The 26241-nt window shown below is 51.4% G+C and overlaps 2 protein-coding genes across 2 annotated transcripts in view; one reads left to right on the plus strand and one right to left on the minus strand.

Annotated features, from left to right (window-relative positions):
• Positions 1–2485, plus strand: part of ercc6l (excision repair cross-complementation group 6-like) — a 33136-nt gene extending 30651 nt beyond the window's left edge. Inside the window, exon 6 of the mRNA XM_059980296.1 lies at positions 269–2485. Coding sequence (XP_059836279.1) covers positions 269–1962 — 1694 coding nt within the window. The 3' untranslated portion in view covers positions 1963–2485. The remainder of the gene's footprint in view (positions 1–268) is intronic.
• Positions 2486–4586: 2101 nt separating this feature from the next.
• Positions 4587–26241, minus strand: part of pex11b (peroxisomal biogenesis factor 11 beta) — a 28903-nt gene continuing 7248 nt past the window's right edge. Inside the window, exons 2-4 of the mRNA XM_059980297.1 lie at positions 25154–25269; positions 7958–8159; positions 4587–6043 (exon numbers count right to left, since the gene is read on the minus strand). Coding sequence (XP_059836280.1) covers positions 5701–6043; positions 7958–8159; positions 25154–25269 — 661 coding nt within the window. The 3' untranslated portion in view covers positions 4587–5700. The remainder of the gene's footprint in view (positions 6044–7957; positions 8160–25153; positions 25270–26241) is intronic.

Here is a 26241-nt window from a genome sequence, read left to right on the forward strand (position 1 = left end):
ATTTTGTGTGCATTGCTCAATATTTCCATTGGCAGAATCTCTAATCTATAGAAATAGATTAAATATTTCCTTGAATCCCATCTCGAGCTCTTGGTTTTTGGACAGTGCTGGGTAATTAGCCACATTCATGAAGACAACTAAACCAGTCGGCCATTTTTGTGCCTGTAACTCAGACTTTCTCCAGCAACTGTGCTCCCTGCTGAGGCAGTTTGACAGCAGCTTGTCTTTTCTCAGGCATTCATGCTGGGCCTGTTTTTTGACCCTGCAGGTGGAGAAGGGCGAAAGGACCCGGAGTTGGATTTCAGAGAGATGCCACCCCCCATAGACCTGGTGCATCTGCCGACTGATGGGGAGACTGAGGACCCGGTGTCTGACCTGAGCTGCAGACTGGCCAGACTGCCAGTGGACTCCGGAGAGGATAACAGCATCGTGTTCGTGCCCAATGTCCCATCACCTTGTGGCACTGGCACTGAGGAACAGGGCGGTTCTGTTTCTGTATTTTGGGACCCCAGCCTCGGTGAGAGGGGCAAGGTGATCCCGGACCCCACTGACAGCCAATGCGAGGCCTTCCCGGAGCTGAACATCTCGCGATCGCTGCTTCACTCTGACTTCCAGCTGGTACTGGAGGACACGGTGGAGAAAAGCAGCGGAGCGGCCTGCCAGCCGGAGGCCTGTTCTGTGTTGGAAGCCAGCTGGGCTGCCGAACCAGTGGGAGCACAAAGCCCCTCACTGAACGGCAGGTTGGACAATCCGAACGAGGAGTCCCCACCCATTGTCTTCCGCAAGGGGAAGGGCAGGGTCAGAGTGATTGACAGTGATGAAGAAGAGCCAGCTGATGATTCGCCAGGACTCTGTGTGGTCGGCCAGCCGCTAGAAACATTTGACCTCCCTGCTTCTTCCACGCCCAAGGGTTTAAACCTGCCCCCACTCACTCTGCATGATACCAGTGTCTGCTCTCTCTCCCGGCGGTCACTAGTCCGCTCTGTCCTTGATGAAATGGAAGACTCTTCTGAGGAGGAGGAGTGTGAGGACAGTGCTGAGCAGTCAGGAGGTGAACGGGGCCGGGAGCTGGTGGGCAGTGGCAGTGATCTGGGAGAACAGGAGCCCCAGGCATCAACTACAGGCAGTGAGGAGGAGGAGAGCGAGACCTTCAACCCTGAGCTCGGTTCCAATGAGCAGATGGAACCTTTTGCCCAGGCGGTTGTGGGGCAGCCTTCCCCTGACCTGGGCAGGGAGCGGTCCTGCGGACACGGGAGCCTAACAGATCTGGAGAGGGTGATTCAGGAGCTGACGGGGTTGACTGCCAGGAGTCCAGGGGATGACGGGGGTTCCCTGCCTCTCACACTTGACGAATGTGACAGCCTGCTGCGTCAGTTTGCTGAGCCCTCTACTGGGGAAGGCACGGGTTCCGTGCGCCCCTCTCTGGAAAGCCTGATGCTGGAACTGACTCGTCTGTGCACTGAAACTTCCAGGGAAGGAATGTCATTGGCAGAACTCCCACTGGGGGAGTGCAGGAGCCTGGAGAAAGGGCCCATCGACCCAGGTCCTGTTGGTAAAGAAGTGAGGGACAGACCAGAGCCCACAGTGGAAAAATGGGAGAGTTTGCCAGAGCACACTGAGCTGGGTACAGGGGCTGTCTGCGAGGATGATAGACCAGAGCCCCCTGACCCTGGTACAGGGGTTCCCAGTGAGGACAGCAGACTAGAGTCTGCAGAGGGACAATGGGAGAGCTTGGGGCAAAATCCCTCTGACCCGGGTACAGGGTCTCCCAGTGTTGGCCACATATCAGATCCCACGCTGGAGGAATACGAGCATCTAGTGAGTTGTGGCAAAGAGCAGATTGAGCGTGGGGAGTTTAAGGCAGCTCTGGACTATTTCCTGCAGGCTCTAGATCTGAAGAGCGGTGACCCTGAAGTGCAGTTAACAACCATCAAGCTCTACCGGCAACTGGACAGGAGCTGATTGGGGGGTGGGGGTTGTGGTGTGGGGTGGTGTTGCTGTATGGTTGGATTCATACCGTGTCTGAGGGAAGACCAGAGCTGGCACTGTAAACCTTTTCTGTCATTTTGCTGTGATGAAAGGCATCACTATTGGTCGGAGAACTACCCAGCAAGCTTATTTAGGATTTACCTACTCTGCCTCATCCTCTTGGGAGTGTATGTCTCTCCTACACTGCTGTCTGCCGGAGTGTGTACTGTCTTGTAAGTGTCTGGTAGGCTGCTGTTGCTGCCAATGCACTGGGGAGTGACCTGTGGCCAACTGACCATCTGCTCCCATTGCTGACCCCAGTGGTCACCACATGGACATCTAGCTTTGCCTCTCGTCTTGTACACCAGATTCACTGGGTCATTTCAAGCCTCTGCCCCCAACTAGCGGACAATTTGAATTTGGTGCCTTTGCTTGATGCCTTAGTTGGGTAATTGTGAATTTTGTAAATGTTTATACTTGAGAATGCTATTTTGAAAATGTTAAGTTTGGGAGTAATAAAATGAAGCTTTGCCAAAGATCCAAGGCTGAGTTGATGTCATTGTGCAACCTATCGACTGGGTGACAGCAGGTTTGAACTGGAGTTGATCTCATAAATAACCATTATAATAGTAGTTAACAGACTGGCAGGGAGCAGCTCGTGACGAGCTGCCATACTCCTGACTCATCTGCGCTTCTGTTAAGTTTCGGCTGAGCAATTACATATTCTGTTGGGGCTGGAGTTGTCTCCGACCCTTGGAGCCCGTTATCCATAAAATATAGCAGAATTTGACCTTTTGATACATTGGGTCTGGTCTGTCATACAATTGTCCCATTCTCCTGTCTTCTCCTTGTCAGTTTCTTCCCTAAATATACCTAGTGACTTTCACAGTTCTCCTTGACAAATCCCAGATTCACTATCGTTGGCTGAAAAATCCAACCTTCTGTTCTTAAAGGGACATCATTCTATTCTTAGGCTGTGACTTCTGGTCTTGGCCTCCTGCACTTCCACTTCCTATCCACTGCCATGCTTTCCCGGCCATACAGTAAAATTTCCCTCATCTTTTTGAACTCCATTGAGTACAGGCCCAGAGATGTCAAACACCCTTCATTCCTGACGATCATTTCTTCTGCTCTCTCCAGTGTTTGCATATTTTCCTTTAGAGATGGGGTCCAAATTTGCTCACTATGTTCCAAATGCAAAGGGAGGGATAATAGTGAGCTGACAAAACATTGTAGCACAAAATTATTTGGGATCCACGTGCACAAAACAAATGTGTGTGGGACAGTGAATCATTAGGAAAGTTCATTGTTTGCCTTGAATCCAAGAAGAGAAGTCTTTTTGACTGCAGCTGGGACTGTGTGTAGAGATTGCCTCTGCATATAATGAATGATAAGCTTTTGCTGTGCTGGGAGTGAGGTTAAACTGGGCAGTTTAAACTATTCCAGGACTGGGCAAGAGGAGTTAATAGTTTAGAATGGTAATGTTGAAACAAAAGACAATTGTTGTGGATACTGGGAGGTTATTGCTTGTGTGGGTCTAGCATCTGTGGGTTAAGCTTCAGAATGAGAAGTGGCCTATTTAAGGTGAGGGATTACTAACCCATGGAGGTGGATTGTCTTGTCATTTGACAATGATAGTGCAGGATGTGGGCAAAGTGAATCCACGATTTCATTAACCATGATCAGTGATGAAGACATTTGAAGATGTTACTGGAGTTATGGAGAGATGTTGAAAAGGTTGGAACTTCTATTGAGGCATGGAGAAAGGGAACCACCTTTTAGCAATGTGTAAATTTGAGAGAGTACATGGGATTGCTGAAAATATTGAGTTAATAAGAACCTTAAAATTCAAAGTAAATTTATTATCAAAGGACTTGTAGGTCACCATGTATAACCCTGAGATTCATTTTCTTGTGGGCATGCACAGTAAATTCAAGAAACACAACAGAATCAATGAAAAAAACACACCTATAGTGCAGACAAATAACCAATGTGCAACCTAAGGGGGAAATTCTTTTAGCCAGAGGGTGGTAAGTATATGGAAAGAGCTGCCAGAGGAAGTGGTTGAAGCTAGTATAGGAATAGTAAAGGTGTAGAGAGATGTTGTCAAGTGGGAATAGCTTAGCTGCGGATCTTAGTAGGCAAGGTCTAGGTCTAGCCTGTAACTCTGACTGTTCTATGGAGGCTCCAAGGCACAGGATTGAAGGAGGCTGCAGAAGGATGTAGACATAGCCAGATTTATCACAGGCACTGCCCAGTCCACTCCAGCACTGAGGACCCTCACTATCCAGGACATGTCCTCTTCTCATTACAACCAGCAGGGAGTATGTACAGAAGTCTGAAGACCCATGCACAATATTTTAGAAACTGCTTCTTCCTCTCTGCCATCAGATCTTTGGTCCATGAATGTAGCTTACTACTCCTTTTTGCACTTACTGTAACCCACAGTAATTTGTATTGCACTGTATTGCCACAAACCAACACATTTCATGATATGTCAGTGATACTAAATATGATTCTGATTGTAGAGAACCATCACTAGCCGGGGAGTCGAGGGGATGGAGGAAAATTAGAGCTGTGTATATTGACAAAAAGGGGACCCACCTTGCTCTCAGTACTCTAGTCTGAATAAAGATTTTTATTCTCAAAAGCAAAGTGTGCTGCATACATATTAAATTGGTTTTACCTACAAGTTACAATAGATAGAATATGACAGATAACACGTTTTTAAAATGACTTCCAGCATGTGGCCCACTGCAGGGGTTGGCAAACTTAACCATAAATGATTTTCTAGCATATGTTATTCATTAATTTGAGGCAATACATAACTAGATGTATTTAAATAGTTAATTCCCATGTTTCAAGTTTTTAATGGCATTTATCTGGCCCACCGTCTGCTCATTAATATGTGATCTGGCCCACAGAGGCAAAAAGGTTGCCGATCCCTGGAAGCACAGCTGAGGAGGGTAGGATTGGACTTGTACCCATTCATTTCCTTTAGTTTCCCTTCAAGTTTCAACATTCTACCCACAACTCTCCAAGTTCTGAACTCATCCAAGGCAGTGGATGTCAATTTACATGAAATAAACATTGCAAAAAGAATGGAATTATTTATCAGTAACATGAGATCATGAACAGACAAAATGCTGGAGGAACTCAGCAGATCAAACGGTGTTTGGATGGGAATAAACATGGAAAAGGATACCCATGAAAGTGACAATAATTTGACAGAATTTTACATTAAGTTCAATGTGAAGGTTTAAGGGGGCAGGTTGGCTGCGGAAATGAATCGAGGACAATGATTGTGGGCAATTATGAAATTAATACCAAATGTGCAACTAAAATATCTTCATTGATACAAATGCCCATCAGGAAATGGGATGAGCAGATAGGGGTACAGATAGAGAAGCTTTCAGTTTGCGGAGTGATGTGCCCCTGGTGTAACTATCTCCCACTTGCTGCCAACTACACAAGACAGCTTTTGAGGTTGTGCTTGCCACAGTTTTAGTCACCGGCTATAGTTGCTACAATTCTGAAGTCACTTCAATAGACTCTGGAGACCGGAAATGATAACTGTTCAAGTAGATTCTGTAGACTGTTGCAGGGGCAGGTCACAGAGGAGATAAACTTCTCTCTCAGCCCCACACCAGTGATGAGAGAGGTGACAACCCTCCATTGTCCAGTGTCCTGTTGTCGAGCACGGCCAGGCTGATTTGGAATCCTTGTTCCGGTTTAAGGTTTCAGCTTGAGCCAGGGCTGGGAGATGGTGAGGATAGAGAGGATAGAAGAAGAGAGGCCGCAGAAAGCCACCACCGCTGGGTTGGTCTTCAACAAACCTAGGCGGTCCAGGGGGATGAAGATGTCACAGCCATTCTTCAGGAAGTCCAGCAGCAGAGGGGGGTTAGCCCACAGGACATAGCAGAGCAGCCGCAACCGGGCCCGCACTCGCAATACTATCCCACCTTCCTTTTCCACCCCGGCTGCCTTCCCGCGGCCTCGCGCCTCTCGTTCTGCCAGCACGCTCAGCTCATAGACATCACGGCTCAGGTTCAAGATGAGAGCGAAGAGGTAGTACCTGAAACGGGGGAGAAAAATGATGATGTCAGAGGAACATGACTGGACTGGAGATGGGTGAGCAAAGGCAGATGATGGGGAGTGTGGAATGAATCCACGGAGACAGAGCTGGCTGGCGTGGCCTCATCGACACCACTGAGACATGGGTGGTTGGGGGGGTGTTGTGACGGACCCAAAGATACTGTCCAAACAGGGATGCTGCAGAGGATAGGAAAGTTTTGGGATGGGGGTGAAGTCTAGAGCTTGAGGCTCAGGTCAGTGACATGATGAGAAAGGAATTGATAACATCTGGAATGGGAGGATGCAGAGATATCAAGGCCTGGAAATTGATGGAATGGTCTTAAGGACCAGAGGGTGTCACAGAGATGGGGGGGGGGGGGGGTACAGTGTAGCAGCTGGATAGTGCCACAGAAGTGGTAGGAACTGGAAGGTGTCACAGAGGTGCTGGGAGAGGTGTAGAGGTCAGAGGGTATCCAAGATATGAGGGGGGAGGGGTGCAGGGTTCAGAGGGTGTCATAGAGGCTGGGGGAGGGTGTAGGGTTTAGAAGGTGAGACAGAAGTGGGGAAAGGTCTGTAGGGGGCTGGAGGATGTCATGGAGGCAGGAAGGTTGTAAGGGCTGGAGGGGGTCACAGAGGTAGGGGAGGTCTGCGGAAGTCAGAGGGTGTCACAGAGATGGAGAGGGGGTAGAGGTGTAGGGCTGGAGGGTGTCACAGAGGTTGGAGTAGGTGTATTTGGGCTGGAGTGCTTACCGAAATGGGAAGGGGTTTTGAGGCTGGAGCAAGTCAAATAGAGAACAGAGAGGCAGCATTTACTGCTGGGGATGGAGTACGCACAGGACCAGAATGGCAATGTGTCAGTTTGGTGAACACAGTAAACTACTGGGTGTTGGTGAGTGTAGTAGAACAGAGGGAGCTAAGAGTAGAAGAACATGGTTCCTTGAAAGTACACAGGTAGAGAAGATAGTGGCGTTTGGCACACTGGCCTTCATCATGGTACATGATTTGGGATGTTGAGACTGCACTGAGCGCCGTGTACGGTTCTGGTCACCCAGCTTTAGGAGGGACGTCATTACGCTCAGCGTGCTTAAAGATTTACAAGAATGTTACTGGTATTGGTGGCCTGAGTGTTCAGGAATAGGTTGGTACTGTTTTCCCTTGTAGGAGACTGGGTGTCCTGGTAGAGAGGGATAGATATGGTTATCTAGTATACCTCCACATTATGACATCGCCACGGATAATAAACCAGATACTGATTCTCCCAGAGAAGGGGAGACTGGGATTAGTGGGCATATATTTACTGTGAGAGGGTATTTACTACCAGAGCACTGAGTTTCTCCACACAAATGGCTGTGGCTACATGAAACAGTTTGTCCTCTCCCATCACGGAGGAGCCTATGAAGTATCCACGCCAGGACCAGCAGGCTCAAAAACACTTACTGTCCTCAAACAGGAAGGCTGATCAACACCTCCACCACCACCTTTATAATTTTCTGTCACTGTCACCTTATGTACAGGTACTCCTGTGCCCAGCATCATCTTGTGGACATACAATCAAACATGTAAGATTATTTATGTATTTATATTTATTGTGTTTTATTATTGTTGTGTTCTTTATCTTAGTGTGTTTTTTTGTACTGCATTGGAGCTGCAGTAACAATTATTTTCTTCTCCCTTACACTTGTGTACTGGAAATGTCATTAAACAGTCTTGAATCATGAAGTGACGAGACATGGGTACAATTACAATGTTTAAAAGCCACTTGAACAGGATAGGAAAAGTTTATGGGCCAAACACAGACAAATGGGACCAGTTTGGGTGGGAATCTGATTCGGAATGAATGGGCCTGTTTCTGTGCTGTAGGACAGCACAAGATGACATTAACATGAATTTTGAAGCTGTGGGGAGGAGTGCTTACCGGAATGAGCGTTGGCTCCACTTGCCCTGGTCCAGCGTTGGGGCCAGCCCCACCTTGCCAGCCCACAGCAGGTTGTCACAGCCCAGATACATGGCCCGGTTCAGGTGGCTGACAGTGACACAGAAACGCAGCACCAGGTCCGACAGGTGAATCGCCCTCTTGGCAGCCTCCAGTGACTCTGCTGAACTCCCCAACCTGAACACTTGTGGGAGAGGCAGACAGTGTGGCAGAGACGTGCAGCATCCGGAACACCCAAGCTCACCCGCATCCCACCAGACTGAGCAGTCCCAGGTGCACAGAAAGATCCACAACATATCACCCAGGGCACTGCTGTCACGCACATCAGTGGTAAACAAAGATAAAGGGTCTCCATACTCTGTCTCACTGTCCCACTGAATTGCTCGTGGCTGCCCTCTGCTTATACACAAAGCCCACCCTGGCAGTCTTGCACAGGGTTCTGAGGTTACACCTTTGGTTACGATTCTGAAGTAGGACCCAAATCTCATCCTTACGTCTCAGGAAACAGTAGTAGGATGCCTTAGGAGAATGGGCTAGTCCGCTGACCCACAGTGTTACAGAAACCTGCAGTCACACTATTATCCAAGGCATTCACAGCAACCCAATGCAATTGATTGTACAGGATACAATTCTTTTGTGAAAATTGTGTTCTGGGAGTGCGTGATGGGACGGGGTGAAGAGAGCTTCACTCTGTCTGTGATCCCGGGAGTGTGTGATGGGAAGCGGTGGAGAGAGCTTCACTCTGTCTGTGATCCCGGGAATGTGTGATGGGAAGCGGTGGAGACAGCTTCACTCTGTCTGTGATCCTGGGAGTGTGTGATGGGAAGCGGTGGAGAGAGCTTCACTCTGTCTGTGATCCCGGGAGTGCGTGATGGGACGGGGTGAAGAGAGCTTCACTCTGTCTGTGATCCCGGGAGTGTGTGATGGGAAGCGGTGGAGACAGCTTCACTCTGTCTGTGATCCCGGGAGTGCGTGATGGGAAGCGGTGGAGAGAGCTTCACTCTGTCTGTGATCCCAGGAGTGTGTGATGGGAAGGGGTGGAGAGAGCTTCACTCTGTCTGTGATCCCGGGAGTGCGTGATGGGAAGGGGTGGAGAGAGCTTCACTCTGTCTGTGATCCCAGGAGTGTGTGATGGGAAGGGGTGGAGAGAGCTTCACTCTGTCTGTGATCCCGGGAGTGTGTGATGGGAAGCGGTGGAGAGAGCTTCACTCTGTCTGTGATCCCGGGAGTGTGTGATGGGAAGGGGTGGAGAGAGCTTCACTCTGTCTGTGATCCCGGGAGTGTGTGATGGGAAGCGGTGGAGACAGCTTCACTCTGTCTGTGATCCCGGGAGTGTGTGATGGGAAGGGGTGGAGAGAGCTTCACTCTGTCTGTGATCCCGGGAGTGTGTGATGGGAAGGGGTGGAGAGAGCTTCACTCTGTCTGTGATCCCAGGAGTGTGTGATGGGAAGCGGTGGAGAGAGCTTCACTCTGTCTGTGATCCCGGGAGTGTGTGATGGGAAGCGGTGGAGAGAGCTTCACTCTGTCTGTGATCCCGGGAGTGTGTGATGGGAAGCGGTGGAGACAGCTTCACTCTGTCTGTGATCCCGGGAATGTGTGATGGGAAGCGGTGGAGAGAGCTTCACTCTGTCTGTGATCCCGGGAGTGTGTGATGGGAAGGGGTGGAGAGAGCTTCACTCTGTCTGTGATCCCGGGAGTGTGTGATGGGAAGCGGTGGAGAGAGCTTCACTCTGTCTGTGATCCCGGGAGTGTGTGATGGGAAGCGGTGGAGAGAGCTTCACTCTGTCTGTGATCCCGGGAGTGTGTGATGGGAAGGGGTGGAGAGAGCTTCACTCTGTCTGTGATCCCGGGAGTGTGTGATGGGAAGGGGTGGAGAGAGCTTCACTCTGTCTGTGATCCCGGGAGTGTGTGATGGGAAGCGGTGGAGAGAGCTTCACTCTGTCTGTGATCCCGGGAGTGTGTGATGGGAAGCGGTGGAGAGAGCTTCACTCTGTCTGTGATCCCGGGAATGTGTGATGGGAAGGGGTGGAGAGAGCTTCACTCTGTCTGTGATCCCGGGAGTGTGTGATGGGAAGCGGTGGAGAGAGCTTCACTCTGTCTGTGATCCCGGGAATGTGTGATGGGAAGGGGTGGAGAGAGCTTCACTCTGTCTGTGATCCCGGGAGTGTGTGATGGGAAGCGGTGGAGAGAGCTTCACTCTGTCTGTGATCCCGGGAGTGTGTGATGGGAAGCGGTGGAGAGAGCTTCACTCTGTCTGTGAACCCGGGAGTGTGTGATGGGAAGCGGTGGAGAGAGCTTCACTCTGTCTGTGATCCCGGGAGTGTGTGATGGGAAGCGGTGGAGAGAGCTTCACTCTGTCTGTGATCCCGGGAGTGTGTGATGGGAAGCGGTGGAGAGAGCTTCACTCTGTCTGTGATCCCGGGAGTGTGTGATGGGAAGGGGTGGAGAGAGCTTCACTCTGTCTGTGATCCCGGGAGTGTGTGATGGGAAGCGGTGGAGAGAGCTTCACTCTGTCTGTGATCCCGGGAGTGTGTGATGGGAAGCGGTGGAGAGAGCTTCACTGTCTGTGATCCCGGGAGTGTGTGATGGGAAGCGGTGGAGAGAGCTTCACTCTGTCTGTGATCCCGGGAGTGTGTGATGGGAAGCGGTGGAGAGAGCTTCACTCTGTCTGTGATCCCGGGAGTGTGTGATGGGAAGCGGTGGAGAGAGCTTCACTCTGTCTGTGATCCCGGGAGTGTGTGATGGGAAGCGGTGGAGAGAGCTTCACTCTGTCTGTGATCCCAGGAGTGTGTGATGGGAAGCGGTGGAGAGAGCTTCACTCTGTCTGTGATCCCAGGAGTGTGTGATGGGAAGCGGTGGAGAGAGCTTCACTCTGTCTGTGATCCCGGGAGTGTGTGATGGGAAGGGGTGGAGAGAGCTTCACTCTGTCTGTGATCCCAGGAGTGTGTGATGGGAAGGGGTGGAGAGAGCTTCACTCTGTCTGTGATCCCAGGAGTGTGTGATGGGAAGGGGTGGAGAGAGCTTCACTCTGTCTGTGATCCCGGGAGTGTGTGATGGGAAGCGGTGGAGAGAGCTTCACTCTGTCTGTGATCCCGGGAGTATGTGATGGGAAGGGGTGGAGAGAGCTTCACTCTGTCTGTGATCCCGGGAGTGTGTGATGGGAAGGGGTGGAGAGAGCTTCACTCTGTCTGTGATCCCGGGAGTGTGTGATGGGACAGGGTGAAGAGAGCTTCACTCTGTCTGTGATCCCGGGAGTGTGTGATGGGAAGCGGTGGAGAGAGCTTCACTCTGTCTGTGATCCCGGGAGTGTGTGATGGGAAGCGGTGGAGAGAGCTTCACTCTGTCTGTGATCCCGGGAGTGTGTGATGGGACGGGGTGGAGAGAGCTTCACTCTGTCTGTGATCCCGGGAGTGTGTGATGGGAAGCGGTGGAGAGAGCTTCACTCTGTCTGTGATCCCGGGAGTGTGTGATGGGAAGCGGTGGAGACAGCTTCACTCTGTCTGTGATCCCGGGAGTGTGTGATGGGAAGCGGTGGAGAGAGCTTCACTCTGTCTGTGATCCCGGGAGTGTGTGATGGGAAGCGGTGGAGAGAGCTTCACTCTGTCTGTGATCCCGGGAGTGTGTGATGGGAAGGGGTGGAGAGAGCTTCACTCTGTCTGTGATCCCGGGAGTGTGTGATGGGACGGGGTGAAGAGAGCTTCACTCTGTCTGTGATCCCGGGAGTGTGTGATGGGAAGCGGTGGAGAGAGCTTCACTCTGTCTGTGATCCCGGGAGTGTGTGATGGGAAGCGGTGGAGAGAGCTTCACTCTGTCTGTGATCCCGGGAGTGTGTGATGGGACGGGGTGCAGAGAGCTTCACTCTGTCTGTGATCCCGGGAGTGTGTGATGGGAAGCGGTGGAGAGAGCTTCACTCTGTCTGTGATCCCGGGAGTGTGTGATGGGAAGGGGTGGAGAGAGCTTCACTCTGTCTGTGATCCCGGGAGTGTGTGATGGGAAGCGGTGGAGAGAGCTTCACTCTGTCTGTGATCCCGAGAGTATGTGATGGGACAGTGTGTCTGACCCCCTTTTTTTCCTATACAAAATATCTTTATTACGAATTCAGTGTTATATATACAAACCAGTGACTAACACAATTACTTCACTACAAATTGACAATACACCTTAAACCACAATGTTTCCATCTCTGTCAATGATGACAATTACACCCCCCCCCCCCCCCCACTGCAGAGCCCAACGATCCCGGAACGATCCCGGAACGCCTCTATGGTCACCGTGCACTGCTCGTGTTCTTCCTCAATGTTTACCCGGATACGAACATACCCCCTAAACATTGCCAGGCAGTCTACCTGGGCAGATCCTCCCTCCACCCATTTCCAAGACCCACAGATGGTTGATTTCGCCAGCCCCAGGAGCAAGTTGACAAGGACATCCTCATCCCTCCATGCCCCCTCCTTACTGGATGACCGTACTGTATTTAAATAAGGTGGGGCTAAAATGCAACCAGAAGGCGAGAAGTAGTCCATGCAGATACGCAAAAAGGGGCTGCAGCCTCACACGCTCCATGTTCATGTGGTACATGGTCTCCTCCAGCCCGCAGAAGTGACATGCAGCTGGGAGATCCACGTACAAACTAAAGGCATTGCTCTATGCAGCAGCCTCCACCCCAGATCCCCAAGGTGCATGGGAAGAACTCCCTCGTAAAGGGACTTCCACTGGGGACCCCCCTCACCTCCAGCTGGAAAGACCGACCGCCATGGCGTGTCGGGATGGTGGACAAGGGCTAGGAAGTGGAGGGTGTGGAGCAGAAGCCCACAGAGGAACCTCCTACTTGCATCCCTGAGGTGAGATGGCTCAAGTTGTGTGGACTCGGCTCTCGGAGAAGTTTGTGGGGCCTGGGCCCAACAAGCAGCTCAGCCTGTGATTCCACACGCCTGAACCACACCGACATCCATTGAGGTTGCGCAAGAGTTGGCCAGGACTGTGCCAGAGGAGGGGGATTCCCAGCCTGAGGCAACCACATACCAGACTCTCAGTAGATCCTGACAGAAGCCAGGCAGACTCTGCAAAACAGCACGGCTGATGCCCACCGGTGGTAGCCGCATCTCTTCATGAAGACAGCAGCCCCTATGGAGGAAGAATGTTGCCAACCTGGGAGGGTGCTCGGCATACAGGAATCTCTGCAGGGTCCTGAGGTGGCGCACGTATGCATGCCAGTGGCTGCCTGCCCTCTCCCATTGGGAGGCTCAAGACCACTGCAGAGACCCAGTTACCCCAGAAGAAGTCCACTAACTTCCTCTGCATTCTGGCAACAAACGGGGCAGGAGGGGCCAAGGTGACCATCCAGCACCACAACATGGAGGACACCAGCTGGTTTATGGCCACCACCCTGCCTCGATAGGAAAGCACCCTGAGGAGGCCTGACCAGCGCCCAGCCGGGCCATGACTTGCGTCTCCAGGTCCTACCAGTTCGCCAGCCAGGTCTCCCCAGAAGGACTCAGGTAGACTCCCAGATAGAGGAGACGTCTGCTGCTCCACTCAAAAGCTCTCATCTCCTCCAGCAGGGCGTCCACCTGCCATTGACCCACCAAGAGTCTGGAACATTTTGCCCAGTTGATCCTAGGGGAGGATACTGCCGAGAAAACTTCTTGGCACTCGTGCATCCTCTGCAGGTCACTGGGATCTGTCACCATGAGGAGTACATTGTCGGCATAGGCCAACATCCATGTCCGGCACACGCAGAACCAGACCCATCAGACTTTGCTGAAGAAGGCTCAGGAATGGCTCAACACAGATCACATACAATTGACCGGACATGGGGCACCCCTGACGTACTCCTCTTCTGAAGGGAATGGGCACTGTCCGTGATCCATTGATCTTAACAAGGTACTCTGCTGCAGAGTACTAACCAGGAAACTGTGGTCTCCCAGGTCAAACGCCTTTTCCTGGTCGAGAGAAGGAAATGCTGCCGGGGACCCAGTCTCCTGTTGCAGGTGGATCAGGTACTGTACTAGGTGGACATTGTTGTGGATGGAGCGGCCCGGGACTGTGTAAGATTGGTCAGGATGGATCACCTGTCTCATTACCCGGGCAAATTTCTTGTAGTCCGCACTCAAGAGAGAGACCGGGCACCAGTTCTTTAGCAGGCGGAGGTCTCCCTTTTTGGGCAGTAGGACAACGACAGCTCTCCACCATGAAAGGAGCATTTCCCTGGTGGCTAGGCTCTCCCCTAGAACAAGGCTGTAATCAACCCCTAGGACATCCTAAAAGACTGATAAAACTCTACACTCAGTCCATCTAAGCCAGGGTTCTTACCCCTCCGGAGTTGCCGAAGGGCAGTAGCCAGCTCCTTCCCAGTCAGCGGAGCGTCCGTCCAGACGCACTGCGTCCTCTGGGCTGGCCTTAGGCAAATCTTTCTAGACCTCATTGAACGCCACTGCATTAAGGACCGATAGAATGAATGGACTTCTTTGTTGATTTCGTCAGGATCCGTGATGGAGGAGCCATCAGCAGCCAGCAACTCCACTAGCTGCTTTTGTACTCTCCGCCACTTCTCCAAAGAGTAGAAGAAGGGTGGGCCTTTGGATCTATGACCTCACGTATGCACCTCCGGACTGCTGCAGCTGCAGATTCCTGTTATCATGCTATCATGTTTGCTGTTGTGTGCTGGGGCAGCAGGCTGAGGGTAGCAGACACCAACAGAACTAACAAACTTATTGGTAAGGCCAGTGATGTTGTGGGGGTGGAACTGGAGTCTCTGACGGTGGTGTCTGAAAAGAGGATGCTGTCCAAGTTGCATGCCATCTTGGACAATGACTCTCATCCACTCCATAATGTACTGGTTAGGCACAGGAGTACGTTCAGCCAGAGACTCATTCCACCGAGATGCAACACTGAGCCTCATAGGAAGTCATTCCTACCTGTGGCCATCAAACTTTCCAACTCCTCCCTCGGAGTGTCAGACACCCTGAGCCAATAGGCTGGTCCTGGACTTATTTCCACTTGGCATGATTAACTTATTATTTAATTATTTATGGGTTTATATTGCTGTATTTCTTCACTATTCTTGGTTGGCGCGGCTGTAACAAAACCCAGTTTCCCTCAGGATCAATAAAATATGCCTGCCTGTCTGTCTGTCTGTCTTAGTGTGTCCTTCTTATCCCGGTATTCCTGCCATAGCTGTTGGTCCCCAGCAGTTGGACCAAGACGGGATTCTAGGTCAAACAACGCTCTCTCAAGTCGCTCAATCTCAGAGCCCTGCCTCTTTGTCAACCCCCTAGTGTACTCCTGACATAAAATCTGGATGTGGGCTTTGCCCACATCCCACCACAGTCGGAGGGAGCAGAAATCTCTCCGTCTCTTTCTCCAGGTGACCCAGAACGCACGGAACGAATTCCGGAATCAGCAGTCCTCCAGCAGCTGGTTGTTAAAATGCCAATACCCAGATCTCACCCGAGGGTGCAGAGGAGCAAATTCCATCCACACAAGGTGATGATCCGAGTATGACACTGGCCACCTGGAGGACGCCAACTCGCTGAAGATGTAAGCCCGAGAGATACACAGGCGGTCTATCTGGGAACCTCTCCGTCTAGATCTTCTCGAGAAGGTGCTAGAGTCCAGATGAAGATTCCGCCAGCTGTCCACCAAGTCAAAGGAGCCGACTAGCTCCTTTAACTTTTTTGCCGATGCTGGGTCACGCTGGAGGCCCGAGCGGTCCTCCACCTCGAGGGTACAGTTGAAGTCTCCCTCGAGGATGACGCAGTCACCAGGATCAATGGAACTCAGCAAGGTGGACAGCTGACAGAATAGGTGCGTCTGCATCACCCCGCGCCTCGGAGCATACACATTGATAAAATGCAAGGTACACCATCCAGGCACACGGCCAGGTAGAGCAGGCAGCTAGGCACGACATCTTGGACTCTTATGATTTCTGGCTGGAAGGCCGGGGCCAGCAGGAACGCCACCCTGCTGGAGTTGGAGCTGAGATGGCTCATGTAGACCCCTCCCTGCCATTCCAGGAGCCAAGTGGACTCGTCCCCCGGGATGGTATGGGCTTCCTGCAGGAAACTCACTATACATCTCCCATCGCTGACGACTGAGAGATTGTTATATCTGTGGAGAGAACCCCTGCTACCATTAACATAAAGACTAGCTCCGCTGGTCAAGGGAGAGAAATGCTGCCTGGAGTAGGTGCATCTGGTCCCAGGTGGACATTAAACTCAAAGGATCGGCTGAGAACTGTGTACGGTTGATCAGGACAGTTTACCTGTCTGAACATCTAGCCAAAATTGGCCATTGCCTAGGCAAAGGTCTTGTAGTCCTTGCACGAGAGAGAGAACGGACTCCAGTTCTGTGTCAGCCGAAGGTCTTTCTTCTTGGGCAATAGGACCACAACAGCACTCTGCAATGAAAAAGATATTGCCAAGGTGGCTAGGGTCTCCCCTAGGACAAGGCTGTAGTCATCTCTCAGAAAGCCTGAACTCCAGATGCCTCTCTGGAGTTGCCAAAGGGCTGTAGACGGTCAGGGAAGTGTCCAGCTGCTCTACATCCTCAGGGCTGACCACTGGCAAACTTTTCCTGACATAACAGCACGTGTCCACACTTGATGGGTCTGACAAGAACAAAGGCTATTAGAAGGAGTGGCCTTCTGTGTTGATTTCATCAGGATCTGTGACGGTGAGGCCATTAGCAGCTAGAAACTCTACCACCTGCTTTTGGACTCCCTGCCACTTCTCCAACGAATACAAAAAGGGTGAGCCAAGGTCCAAATCCTGCAGCATTTGGATCCGAGATCTCAGTGCTGGAGCCACAGATCCCTCAGTGCATCCTTCTTCTCCTGGTATTAGTAATGTTAGTAGTCAGCAGTCAGACCAAGACAGGACTCTAGGTCAAGCAACTCTCTCTCAAACCGCTCAATCTCAGAGTACCCAACATAGAAACTGGGTGTGGGTTTGCCTGACCCTGACCTGGGGTTGTACTCTGATTTCAGTTCTTTGCAGGAATGGGACTCAGTCTTGGGGCCTCACCACCAGCCGCTTTTAGATATCCCAAGGACGTAGCCTGGAAGACTGGCGTGTCTTCAGGGTTCTGGATTTTTGTGGCTCTGGAGAAAGGCTGGCCGATGCCCATGAATGAGGTGTCACACAGCGAACGGAACATCAGGAGCAGCGGGTTAGTTGTCATGGGCTGTGTGTCCAGAGATCTGAGCCTTTCTGGGGCTGACTTTCTTGGTGTAGGGGTTGGAAAAAGCGATGCAACAAACTTGCAGTGAGTCGTTTGTTTTTTCTTGCCTCTCACTGTGAAATGGGAGCTGAGTGTGCCTGTGCGCGTGTGTGTGTTTGCGCGCGCGTGAGAAAGTGAGGGGGAGGGAGAGTGAGAAGGAGTGAGGGGGAGGCAGGAGCGAGGGGGAGAGGGACGGGAAGAGGGAGAGGGAGAGTGAAGTATGTTGAATTACTGGGTGAATGAGTAGTCTTTGGGGTACTGCAAGTCAGTGTCGTTATTGATGCTTTGCTGCACACTGATGCTTTTTGCTAGTGGGGGTGTTGTCTTGCTGCTGTTTGTGCAAGGAAAAGGGGCTTTGGGGTTCTAACGTTCTGTCATTGATCCTTTGAGGCACTCCTCTGTTTTTGTGGATGTTTCTGAAGAAAAAGCATGTCAGGATGTATATTGTACACATTTCTCTGACATTAAGTGTACCTATTGAAACCATAGGGAACAGAAATTCTCCATCTCTGCCTCCAGGTGACCCTAAAAGCCTGGAACAAATCCCAGAATCGGCTGCCCTTCAGGAGCCAGTTGTTAAAAGTGCCAGTGCCTCGATCCCACCCCAGCGTGCAGAAGAGCAAACTCCGTCCACACGAGGCGACGGTCCGAGCACAACACCGGCTGCATGGAGGACACTGACACGTGGGAGATGCATGTCCGAGGGATGTAAACACAGTCTATGCGGGAACTTCCCTGTCCGGACCTTCTCAAGAAGCTGCTAGATTCAGGGTGAAGATTCCACCAGGTGTCCACCAAACCAAAGGAGCCCATTAGCTCCTTAAACTTCATTGAGCAATGCGCTGTCATTTTGGAGACAAGGGTGGTCCTCCACCTTGAGGGTACAGTTGAAATCCCCCAGAGGAAGATGCATTCATTAGGGTCAATGGAACTCAGCTGCATGGACACCTGATGGAATAGGCATGTCTGCAACACCACACACCTAGGGGCATACACTTCAATGAAGTGCAGTGCTACACCATCCAGGAATGATATCCTGGACTTCTATAATTTCCAGTCGGAAGGTTGGGGATCGCCACCCCACTGGAGTTGGAGCTGAGGCCACTCATGTAGACCCCTACCTGCCACTCCGGGAGCCAACTAGACATCTCCTGGGACGGAATGGGTTTTGTGCAGGAAACTCACCCAATAGCTCTCATCCCCGGGGACTAAGAGATTGGTAAACCTGTGGAGAGAACCTCTGCTACCATTCACATTGAGACAGCTACAGTGAGCTTCATATCCCAACTCTGTGGTGAGAATGGAGCTGCCCTTCGCAATACACTCCTCAGAAAGAGCAAGAGTGCCCTTTGGTCTCTGAGTTCGAGTGGTGCCAAAGCTACCATGTGGCCCACCATCCCTGAAAGAGTGAGGCTGCTCCCCACCTGCTCTCTCACCAGGTCATCCAGGAAGGATTTAAGCTGTCGCCCACCATTCCCTCATTCCCAGACAAAGCGTTCCTCTTCTCTTACCCCTTCTGTCTGAGGATGACATGCAAGGACTTAACCGATCTCGGCCTGCGATCAAGGCACGACTGCAGAAGCGCATATACACTAACCAGTTAGAACAATGACAAGAGTTTAAAGGGAGGCAGTTATTTATTCAGCAGTTTGATCGAGGCGCAGAGTAGGAGGGCTTTGGCTCGACATGGCTTAGGCAATAAGGAGTTGAGGCGAGGTAGGTTGCCTGTATAAAAAACAGGCAGCAAGTATGTACGTAAGGCCTGTTTTCGGTGCTCAGTGTCAGATGTGGGAGGTCCTGGAAACTCCCAGCCTCCCAGACGGCCACATCTCCACCAGGTGCGTCGAGCTGTAGCTCCTTAGGGACCACGTTAGGGAACTGGAGATGCAGCTCGATGACTTTCGTCTGGTCAGGGGGAGTGAGGAGGTGATAGATAGAAGCTACAGGTAAGCCGGAGCCTCGGGAGACAGAGAACTGCGTAAAAGTCAGGAGAGGGAAGGGCAAGAATCAGACACGAGAGAGTACCCATGGCTGTCCCCCTTAACAATAAGTACTTCTGCTTGAGTACTGTTGGGGGAGGGCCTAGCTGGGGGAAGCAACAGTGGCCGCACCTCTGGCACAGAGTCTGACCATTTGGCTCTGAAGGGTAAGGAAGGGAAGAATGCAGCAGTGATAGGGGACTCGATAGTTGGGGGGGGTCAGACAGGCGATTCTGTGGACACAGGAAAGAAACGCAGATGGTCGTTTGCCTCCCAGGTGCCAGGGTCCGGGATATTTCTGACTGCATCCACGATATCCTGAAGTTGGAAGGGGAACAGCCCGAGGTTGTGGTACACATTGGTCGAAATGACATATGTAGGAAAAGGGAGGAGGTCCTGAAGACAGACTACAGGGAGTTAGGAAGGAAGTTGAGAAGCAGGACCGCAAAGGTAGTAATCTCGGGATTACTGCCTGTGCCACGTGACAGTGAGTATAGGAATAGAATGAGGTGGAGGATAAATGCGTGGCTGAGGAATTGAAGCAGGGGGCAGGGAATCAGATTTCTGGATCATTGGGACCTCTTCTGGGGCAGGTGTGACCTGTACAAAAAGAATGGGTTGCACTTGAATCTGAGGGGGACCAATATCTTGGCAGGGAGGTTTACTAAGGCTATTGGGGAGAGTTTAAACTAGAATTGTTGGGGGGTGAGAACCGAATTGAAGTGATGGAGGAAGATGTAGTTGGTTTATAAATAGAGAAAGTTTGCAGACAGTGCGAGGAGGAGGAGGAGGATAGGCAGGTAATTGAGAAGGGACCGATGATTTGAAATTATTTTAATGCAAGGAGTGTTGTGAACAAAGCGGATGAGCTTACATTGTGGATCAGTACTTGGAGCTAAGATGTTGTGGCCATTACAGAGACTTGGATGGTGCAGAGGCAGGAATGGCTACTTCATGTGCCGGGTTTTAGATGTTTCAGAAAGGACAGGGAGGGAGGCAAAAGAGGTGGGGGTTGGGCACTGCTGATCACAGATAGTGTCACGGCTGCAGAAAAGGAGGAAGTCATGGAGGGATTGTCTACGGAGTCTCTGTGGATGGAAGTTCGGAACAGGAAGGGGTCAATAACTCTATATAAAAAAAGAACATACATTAAACAACCCAATAGTAACAGGGACATCGAGGAGCAGATAGCAAAATAGATTTTGGAAAGGTGTAATAACAACAGGGTTGTCGTGGTGGGAGATTTTAATTTCCCAAATATTGATTGGCATCTCCCTAGAGCAAGGGATTTAGATGCGATGGAGTTTGTGTTCTTGACACAATATGTTGATAAGCCTCAAAAGGAGAGGCTGTACTTGATCTGGTATTGGGAAATGAACCGGTCAGCTGTCAAATTTCTCAGTGGGAGAGCATTTTGGACATAGTGATCACAATTCTATCTGCTTTATCATAGCTTTGGAGAGGGACAGGAACAGACAAGTTAGGAAAGCGTTTAATTGGAGTAAGGGGAAATATGAGGCTATCAGGCAGGAACATGGAAGCATAAATTGGGAACAAGTGTTCTCAGGGAAATGTACGGCAGAAATGTGGCAAATGTTCAGGGGATATTTGCGTGGAGTTCTGCAGAGGTACGTTCCAATGAGACAGGGAAAGGATGGTAGGGTACAGGAACCATGGTGTACAAAGACTGTTGTAAATCTAGTCAAAAGAAGAGCTTACAAAAGGTTCAAAAAACTAGGTAATGATAGAGATCTTGAAGATTATGAGTTAGTAAATTTGCTGATGACACAAAGGTGGGGGTGCTGTGGATAGTGTGGGGAACTGTAAGGGTTACAGTGGTACATTGATAGGATGCAAAACCAGGCTGAGAAGTGGCAGATAGAGTTCAACCCTGATAAGTTCATTATGGTGGGTCAAATATGATGGCAGAATATAATATTAATGGCAGTGTGGAGGATCAGAGGGATCTTGGGGTCAGAGTCCATTGGATGCTTAAAGCTGCTATGCAGGTTGACTCTATGGTTAAGAAGGCATATGGTGCATTAGCCTTCATCAATCGTGGAACTGAGATTAGGAGCTAAGAGGTAATGTTGCAGCTATATTGTTCAGCATGGACTAGAAGGGCTGAGATAGCCTGTTTCTGTGCTGTAATTGTTATATGGTTATATAGGACCCTGGTTAGACCCCATTTGGAGTACTGTGCTCAGTTCTGGTCGCCTCACTACAGGAAGGATGTGGAAACCATAGAAAGGGTGCAGAGGAGATTTACTAGGATGTTGCCTGGATTTTTGGGGAGCATGCCTTATGAGAATAGGTTGAGTGAACTTGGCCTTTCTCCTTGGAGGAACGGTGGATGAGAGGTGACCTGATAGAGGTGTACAAAATGTTGAGAGGCATTGATCGTGCGGATAGTCAGAGGCTTTTTCTCAGTACTGAAATGGCTAACATGAGAGGGCACAGTTTTAAGGTGCTTAGAAGTAGATACAGAAGAGATGTCAGGGTAAGTTTTTTTTAAAACACAGAGAGTGGTGAGTGTGTGGAATGGGCTGCTGGCAATGGTGGTGGAGGCAGATACGATAGGGTCTTTTAAGAGACTCCTGGACAGGCATATGCTTAGAAAAACAGAGGGCTATGGGTAGCCCTAGGTAATTTCTAAAGTAGGGACATGTTCGGAACAGCCCTGTGGGTCGAAGGGCCCGTATTGTGCTGTAGGTTTTCTATGTTTCTATGCTGGACCAGTGTAGGGACGCTAGTTTCGGCCGATGCTTTGAACTCTCAGATGTGATAGTAAACTGGTTGATCACCTCAACAGGTTTCAATGAGGCCTCCTCAGGAAGGGTGTGGATGTCCATGGTCTAGCAAACGAGTCCCCCTCCACACCCCTCCCCATGTGTAAGTAGCAGGCCTCTGTCAGTCTCGATAGACCACGGATTTGCGCCTTGGAAAGATGCCTGGGCAAGGTTTTTTTTAAATGGCAGTTGCTCAAGCAAAAGCTCCAATGGTCCCGAGGGGTTGAGATGTCCAGGAAACACTCCTCCACTCACACCCAATGAGATACACGATGACACACAGGGAGGGCACTCGTTCTGATGTTGGCTGGAAAGCCAGCGAGGAGTTTCTCACCCTTAGGTGTACAATCAGCTTCTGGCAGTTTGCCACCTGCTGCAGTGAGAGACTGTGCAGTTAGTGGCCAGCAACAAACACCTTCCAAACAGGCAGTTTAACTCCAGAAGAAGCTCCCACAGTGGGAGAGTTACTCACTAAGATGTTGAATTGTCCTGCTGGACCTTCTCCGATGCCTCAGGACAACCTCATCCAATGTTTTATCTGTTAGTCTCTCCCAGCTCGATCAGAACAGCTCCACACTGTGCCTGACCCTGGGAGTGTGTGATGGGACCATGTGGAAGGAGCTCCACACTGTGCCTGACCCTGGGAGTGTGTGATGGGACCATGTGGAAGGAGCTCCACACTGTGCCTGACCCTGGGAGTGTGTGATGGGACCATGTGGAAGGAGCTCCACACTGTGTGCCTGACCCTGGGAGTGTGTGATGGGACCATGTGAAAGGAGCTCCACACTGTGCCTGACCCTGGGAGTGTGTGATGGGACCATGTGGAAGGAGCTCCACACTGTGTGCCTGACCCTGGGAGTGTGTGATGGGACCATGTGAAAGGAGCTCCACACTGTGCCTGACCCTGGGAGTGTGTGATGGGACCATGTGGAAGGAGCTCCACACTGTGCCTGACCCTGGGAGTGTGTGATGGGACCATGTGGAAGGAGCTCCACACTGTGCCTGACCCTGGGAGTGTGTGATGGGACCATGTGGAAGGAGCTCCACACTGTGCCTGACCCTGGGAGTGTGTGATGGGACCATGTGGAAGGAGCTCCACACTGTGCCTGACCCTGGGAGTGTGTGATGGGACCATGTGGAAGGAGCTCCACACTGTGCCTGACCCTGGGAGTGTGTGATGGGACCATGTGGAAGGAGCTCCACACTGTGTGCCTGACCCTGGGAGTGTGTGATGGGACCATGTGAAAGGAGCTCCACACTGTGCCTGACCCTGGGAGTGTGTGATGGGACCATGTGGAAGGAGCTCCACACTGTGCCTGACCCTGGGAGTGTGTGATGGGACCATGTGGAAGGAGCTCCACACTGTGCCTGACCCTGGGAGTGTGTGATGGGACCATGTGGAAGGAGCTCCACACTGTGTGCCTGACCCTGGGAGTGTGTGATGGGACCATGTGGAAGGAGCTCCACACTGTGCCTGACCCTGGGAGTGTGTGATGGGACCATGTGGAAGGAGCTCCACACTGTGCCTGACCCTGGGAGTGTGTGATGGGACCATGTGGAAGGAGCTCTACACTGTGCCTGACCCTGGGAGTGTGTGATGGGACCATGTGGAAGGAGCTTCACTGTGTGCCTGACCCTGGGAGTGTGTGATGGGACCATGTGGAAGGAGCTCCACACTGTGCCTGACCCTGGGAGTGTGTGATGGGACCATGTGGAAGGAGCTCCACACTGTGCCTGACCCTGGGAGTGTGTGATGGGACCATGTGGAAGGAGCTCCACACTGTGCCTGACCCTGGGAGTGTGTGATGGGACCATGTGGAAGGAGCTCCACACTGTGCCTGACCCTGGGAGTGTGTGATGGGACCATGTGGAAGGAGCTCCACACTGTGTGCCTGACCCTGGGAGTGTGTGATGGGACCATGTGGAAGGAGCTCCACACTGTGTGCCTGACCCTGGGAGTGTGTGATGGGACCATGTGGAAGGAGCTCCACACTGTGCCTGACCCTGGGAGTGTGTGATGGGACCATGTGGAAGGAGCTCCACACTGTGCCTGACCCTGGGAGTGTGTGATGGGACCATGTGGAAGGAGCTCTACACTGTGCCTGACCCTGGGAGTGTGTGATGGGACCATCTGGAAGGAGCTCCACACTGTGCCTGACCCTGGGAGTGTGTGATGGGACCATGTGGAAGGAGCTCCACACTGTGTGCCTGACCCTGGGAGTGTGTGATGGGACCATGTGGAAGGAGCTCCACACTGTGCCTGACCCTGGGAGTGTGTGATGGGACCATGTGGAAGGAGCTCCACACTGTGCCTGACCCTGGGAGTGTGTGATGGGACCATGTGGAAGGAGCTCTACACTGTGCCTGACCCTGGGAGTGTGTGATGGGACCATGTGGAAGGAGCTCCACACTGTGTGCCTGACCCTGGGAGTGTGTGATGGGACCATGTGGAAGGAGCTCTACACTGTGCCTGACCCTGGGAGTGTGTGATGGGACCATGTGGAAGGAGCTCCACACTGTGCCTGACCCTGGGAGTGTGTGATGGGACCATGTGGAAGGAGCTCCACACTGTGTGCCTGACCCTGGGAGTGTGTGATGGGACCATGTGGAAGGAGCTCCACACTGTGCCTGACCCTGGGAGTGTGTGATGGGACCATGTGGAAGGAGCTCCACACTGTGCCTGACCCTGGGAGTGTGTGATGGGACCATGTGGAAGGAGCTCCACACTGTGCCTGACCCTAGGAGTGTGTGATGGGACCATGTGGAAGGAGCTCCACACTGTGCCTGACCCTGGGAGTGTGTGATGGGACCATGTGGAAGGAGCTCCACACTGTGCCTGACCCTGGGAGTGTGTGATGGGACCATGTGGAAGGAGCTCCACACTGTGCCTGACCCTGGGAGTGTGTGATGGGACCATGTGGAAGGAGCTCCACACTGTGCCTGACCCTGGGAGTGTGTGATGGAATGGTGTATGGTGTGGGGGTGGGGTGGGAGGGGGCGTTTCACTGTGAATTTGGACTGTGTCCCGGGGCAGGGGTGGGGTAACGGGATAAGGGTGAAGTCTGAGTGTCGAAGCCCCTGTCAGATGGTTCCAACGGTTTGAACGACACCACCTACCCCAGAGCTGACGATCCCTGCCCTGTTAGAAACGGTAGGAGCCGTAGGGTGGGGAGGGCGGCCATAGCACTTACGTTTGCGTCCGAGGCTCAGGTGAGCCTCCAGCTGTCTCAGACGGTTCACCAGCTCCAGGCTCATTCCGCCCTTCTGCAGCGAGAATGCCAGTAACGCGGAGGCGTACTGTGCTGCCCTGGAACGCAATCAGTCACTGTGTCAAACCATCCCTCTCCTGCCACCACACATCACCCTCCACCACCTCCCCATGCCCTGGCAAGATACCCATCAGAAACAGTCCAGGTCTGGCAGCCTGCATCCAGGACACTCCTCCCACCTGGATATCTGAGGTATAATCCGCATCTCTTAACCTTCTGATTTAGCCTCCTGCGAGGAACTTTGTCAAACAGGTTCCTCACAGGAGGCTAAATCAGAAGGTTAAGAAGCATTACAGCAAAATGGTTGTTTGGATTCAGAAGGCTTGCACATAGAAGATAGAGGGTAATACTTGAGAAATTTAATTGAACTGGAGGTCTGTAACATTCATGTAATTCTGGACATTATCCCACTTCCCAACTTTGTAGGCACTGTGATCCCCTCTCCCCTTGGCCCGAGACACCTCAGTCTCTGATAGTATTAACACAGATTTCTCTAAATTCCAGTAATCCGCTCTCCCCTTCTCCCTTTTTCTATTCCCCACTCTGGTTGCCCTCTCACCCATACTCTTCTCCTCATCTGCCCATCAGCTCCCTCTGTTGTGGTTTTTTGTGCCTCGCAAATGACCAGGAGATGCAGAAGATTCTTCAAGAAGGGTTAAACTTTAATTTGCAAATCAAAGCTGAGACAGTCATTGAGCTAGTCGCTGATTCCTCCCCCCCCCCCCCCCCCCCCGATCTCTGGACACAGCATTTTTTATAGTATTTGTCCAGTTGTATTAGCATATTTAATCGATCTATAGTTGCGTATTACAGGTACTACATGTCCCTATTGTTCCTATCAATTGGCTTAATCATGTTCTAATCTACATCTCTTAGCTACCTTCTCATTAACATACCATTGTCTTCTACATTCCTAAGACTTCATTCTACTAAATTGGGTACATGCATTGCAGACTGACTAGTTACACAGCAAACGATACAAGTTTTATACTCCATAATATTTTTATACT

The sequence above is a fragment of the Hypanus sabinus genome, chromosome 9, assembly GCF_030144855.1.
Source record: "Hypanus sabinus isolate sHypSab1 chromosome 9, sHypSab1.hap1, whole genome shotgun sequence".
Classification (NCBI taxonomy): Eukaryota; Metazoa; Chordata; class Chondrichthyes; order Myliobatiformes; family Dasyatidae; genus Hypanus; species Hypanus sabinus.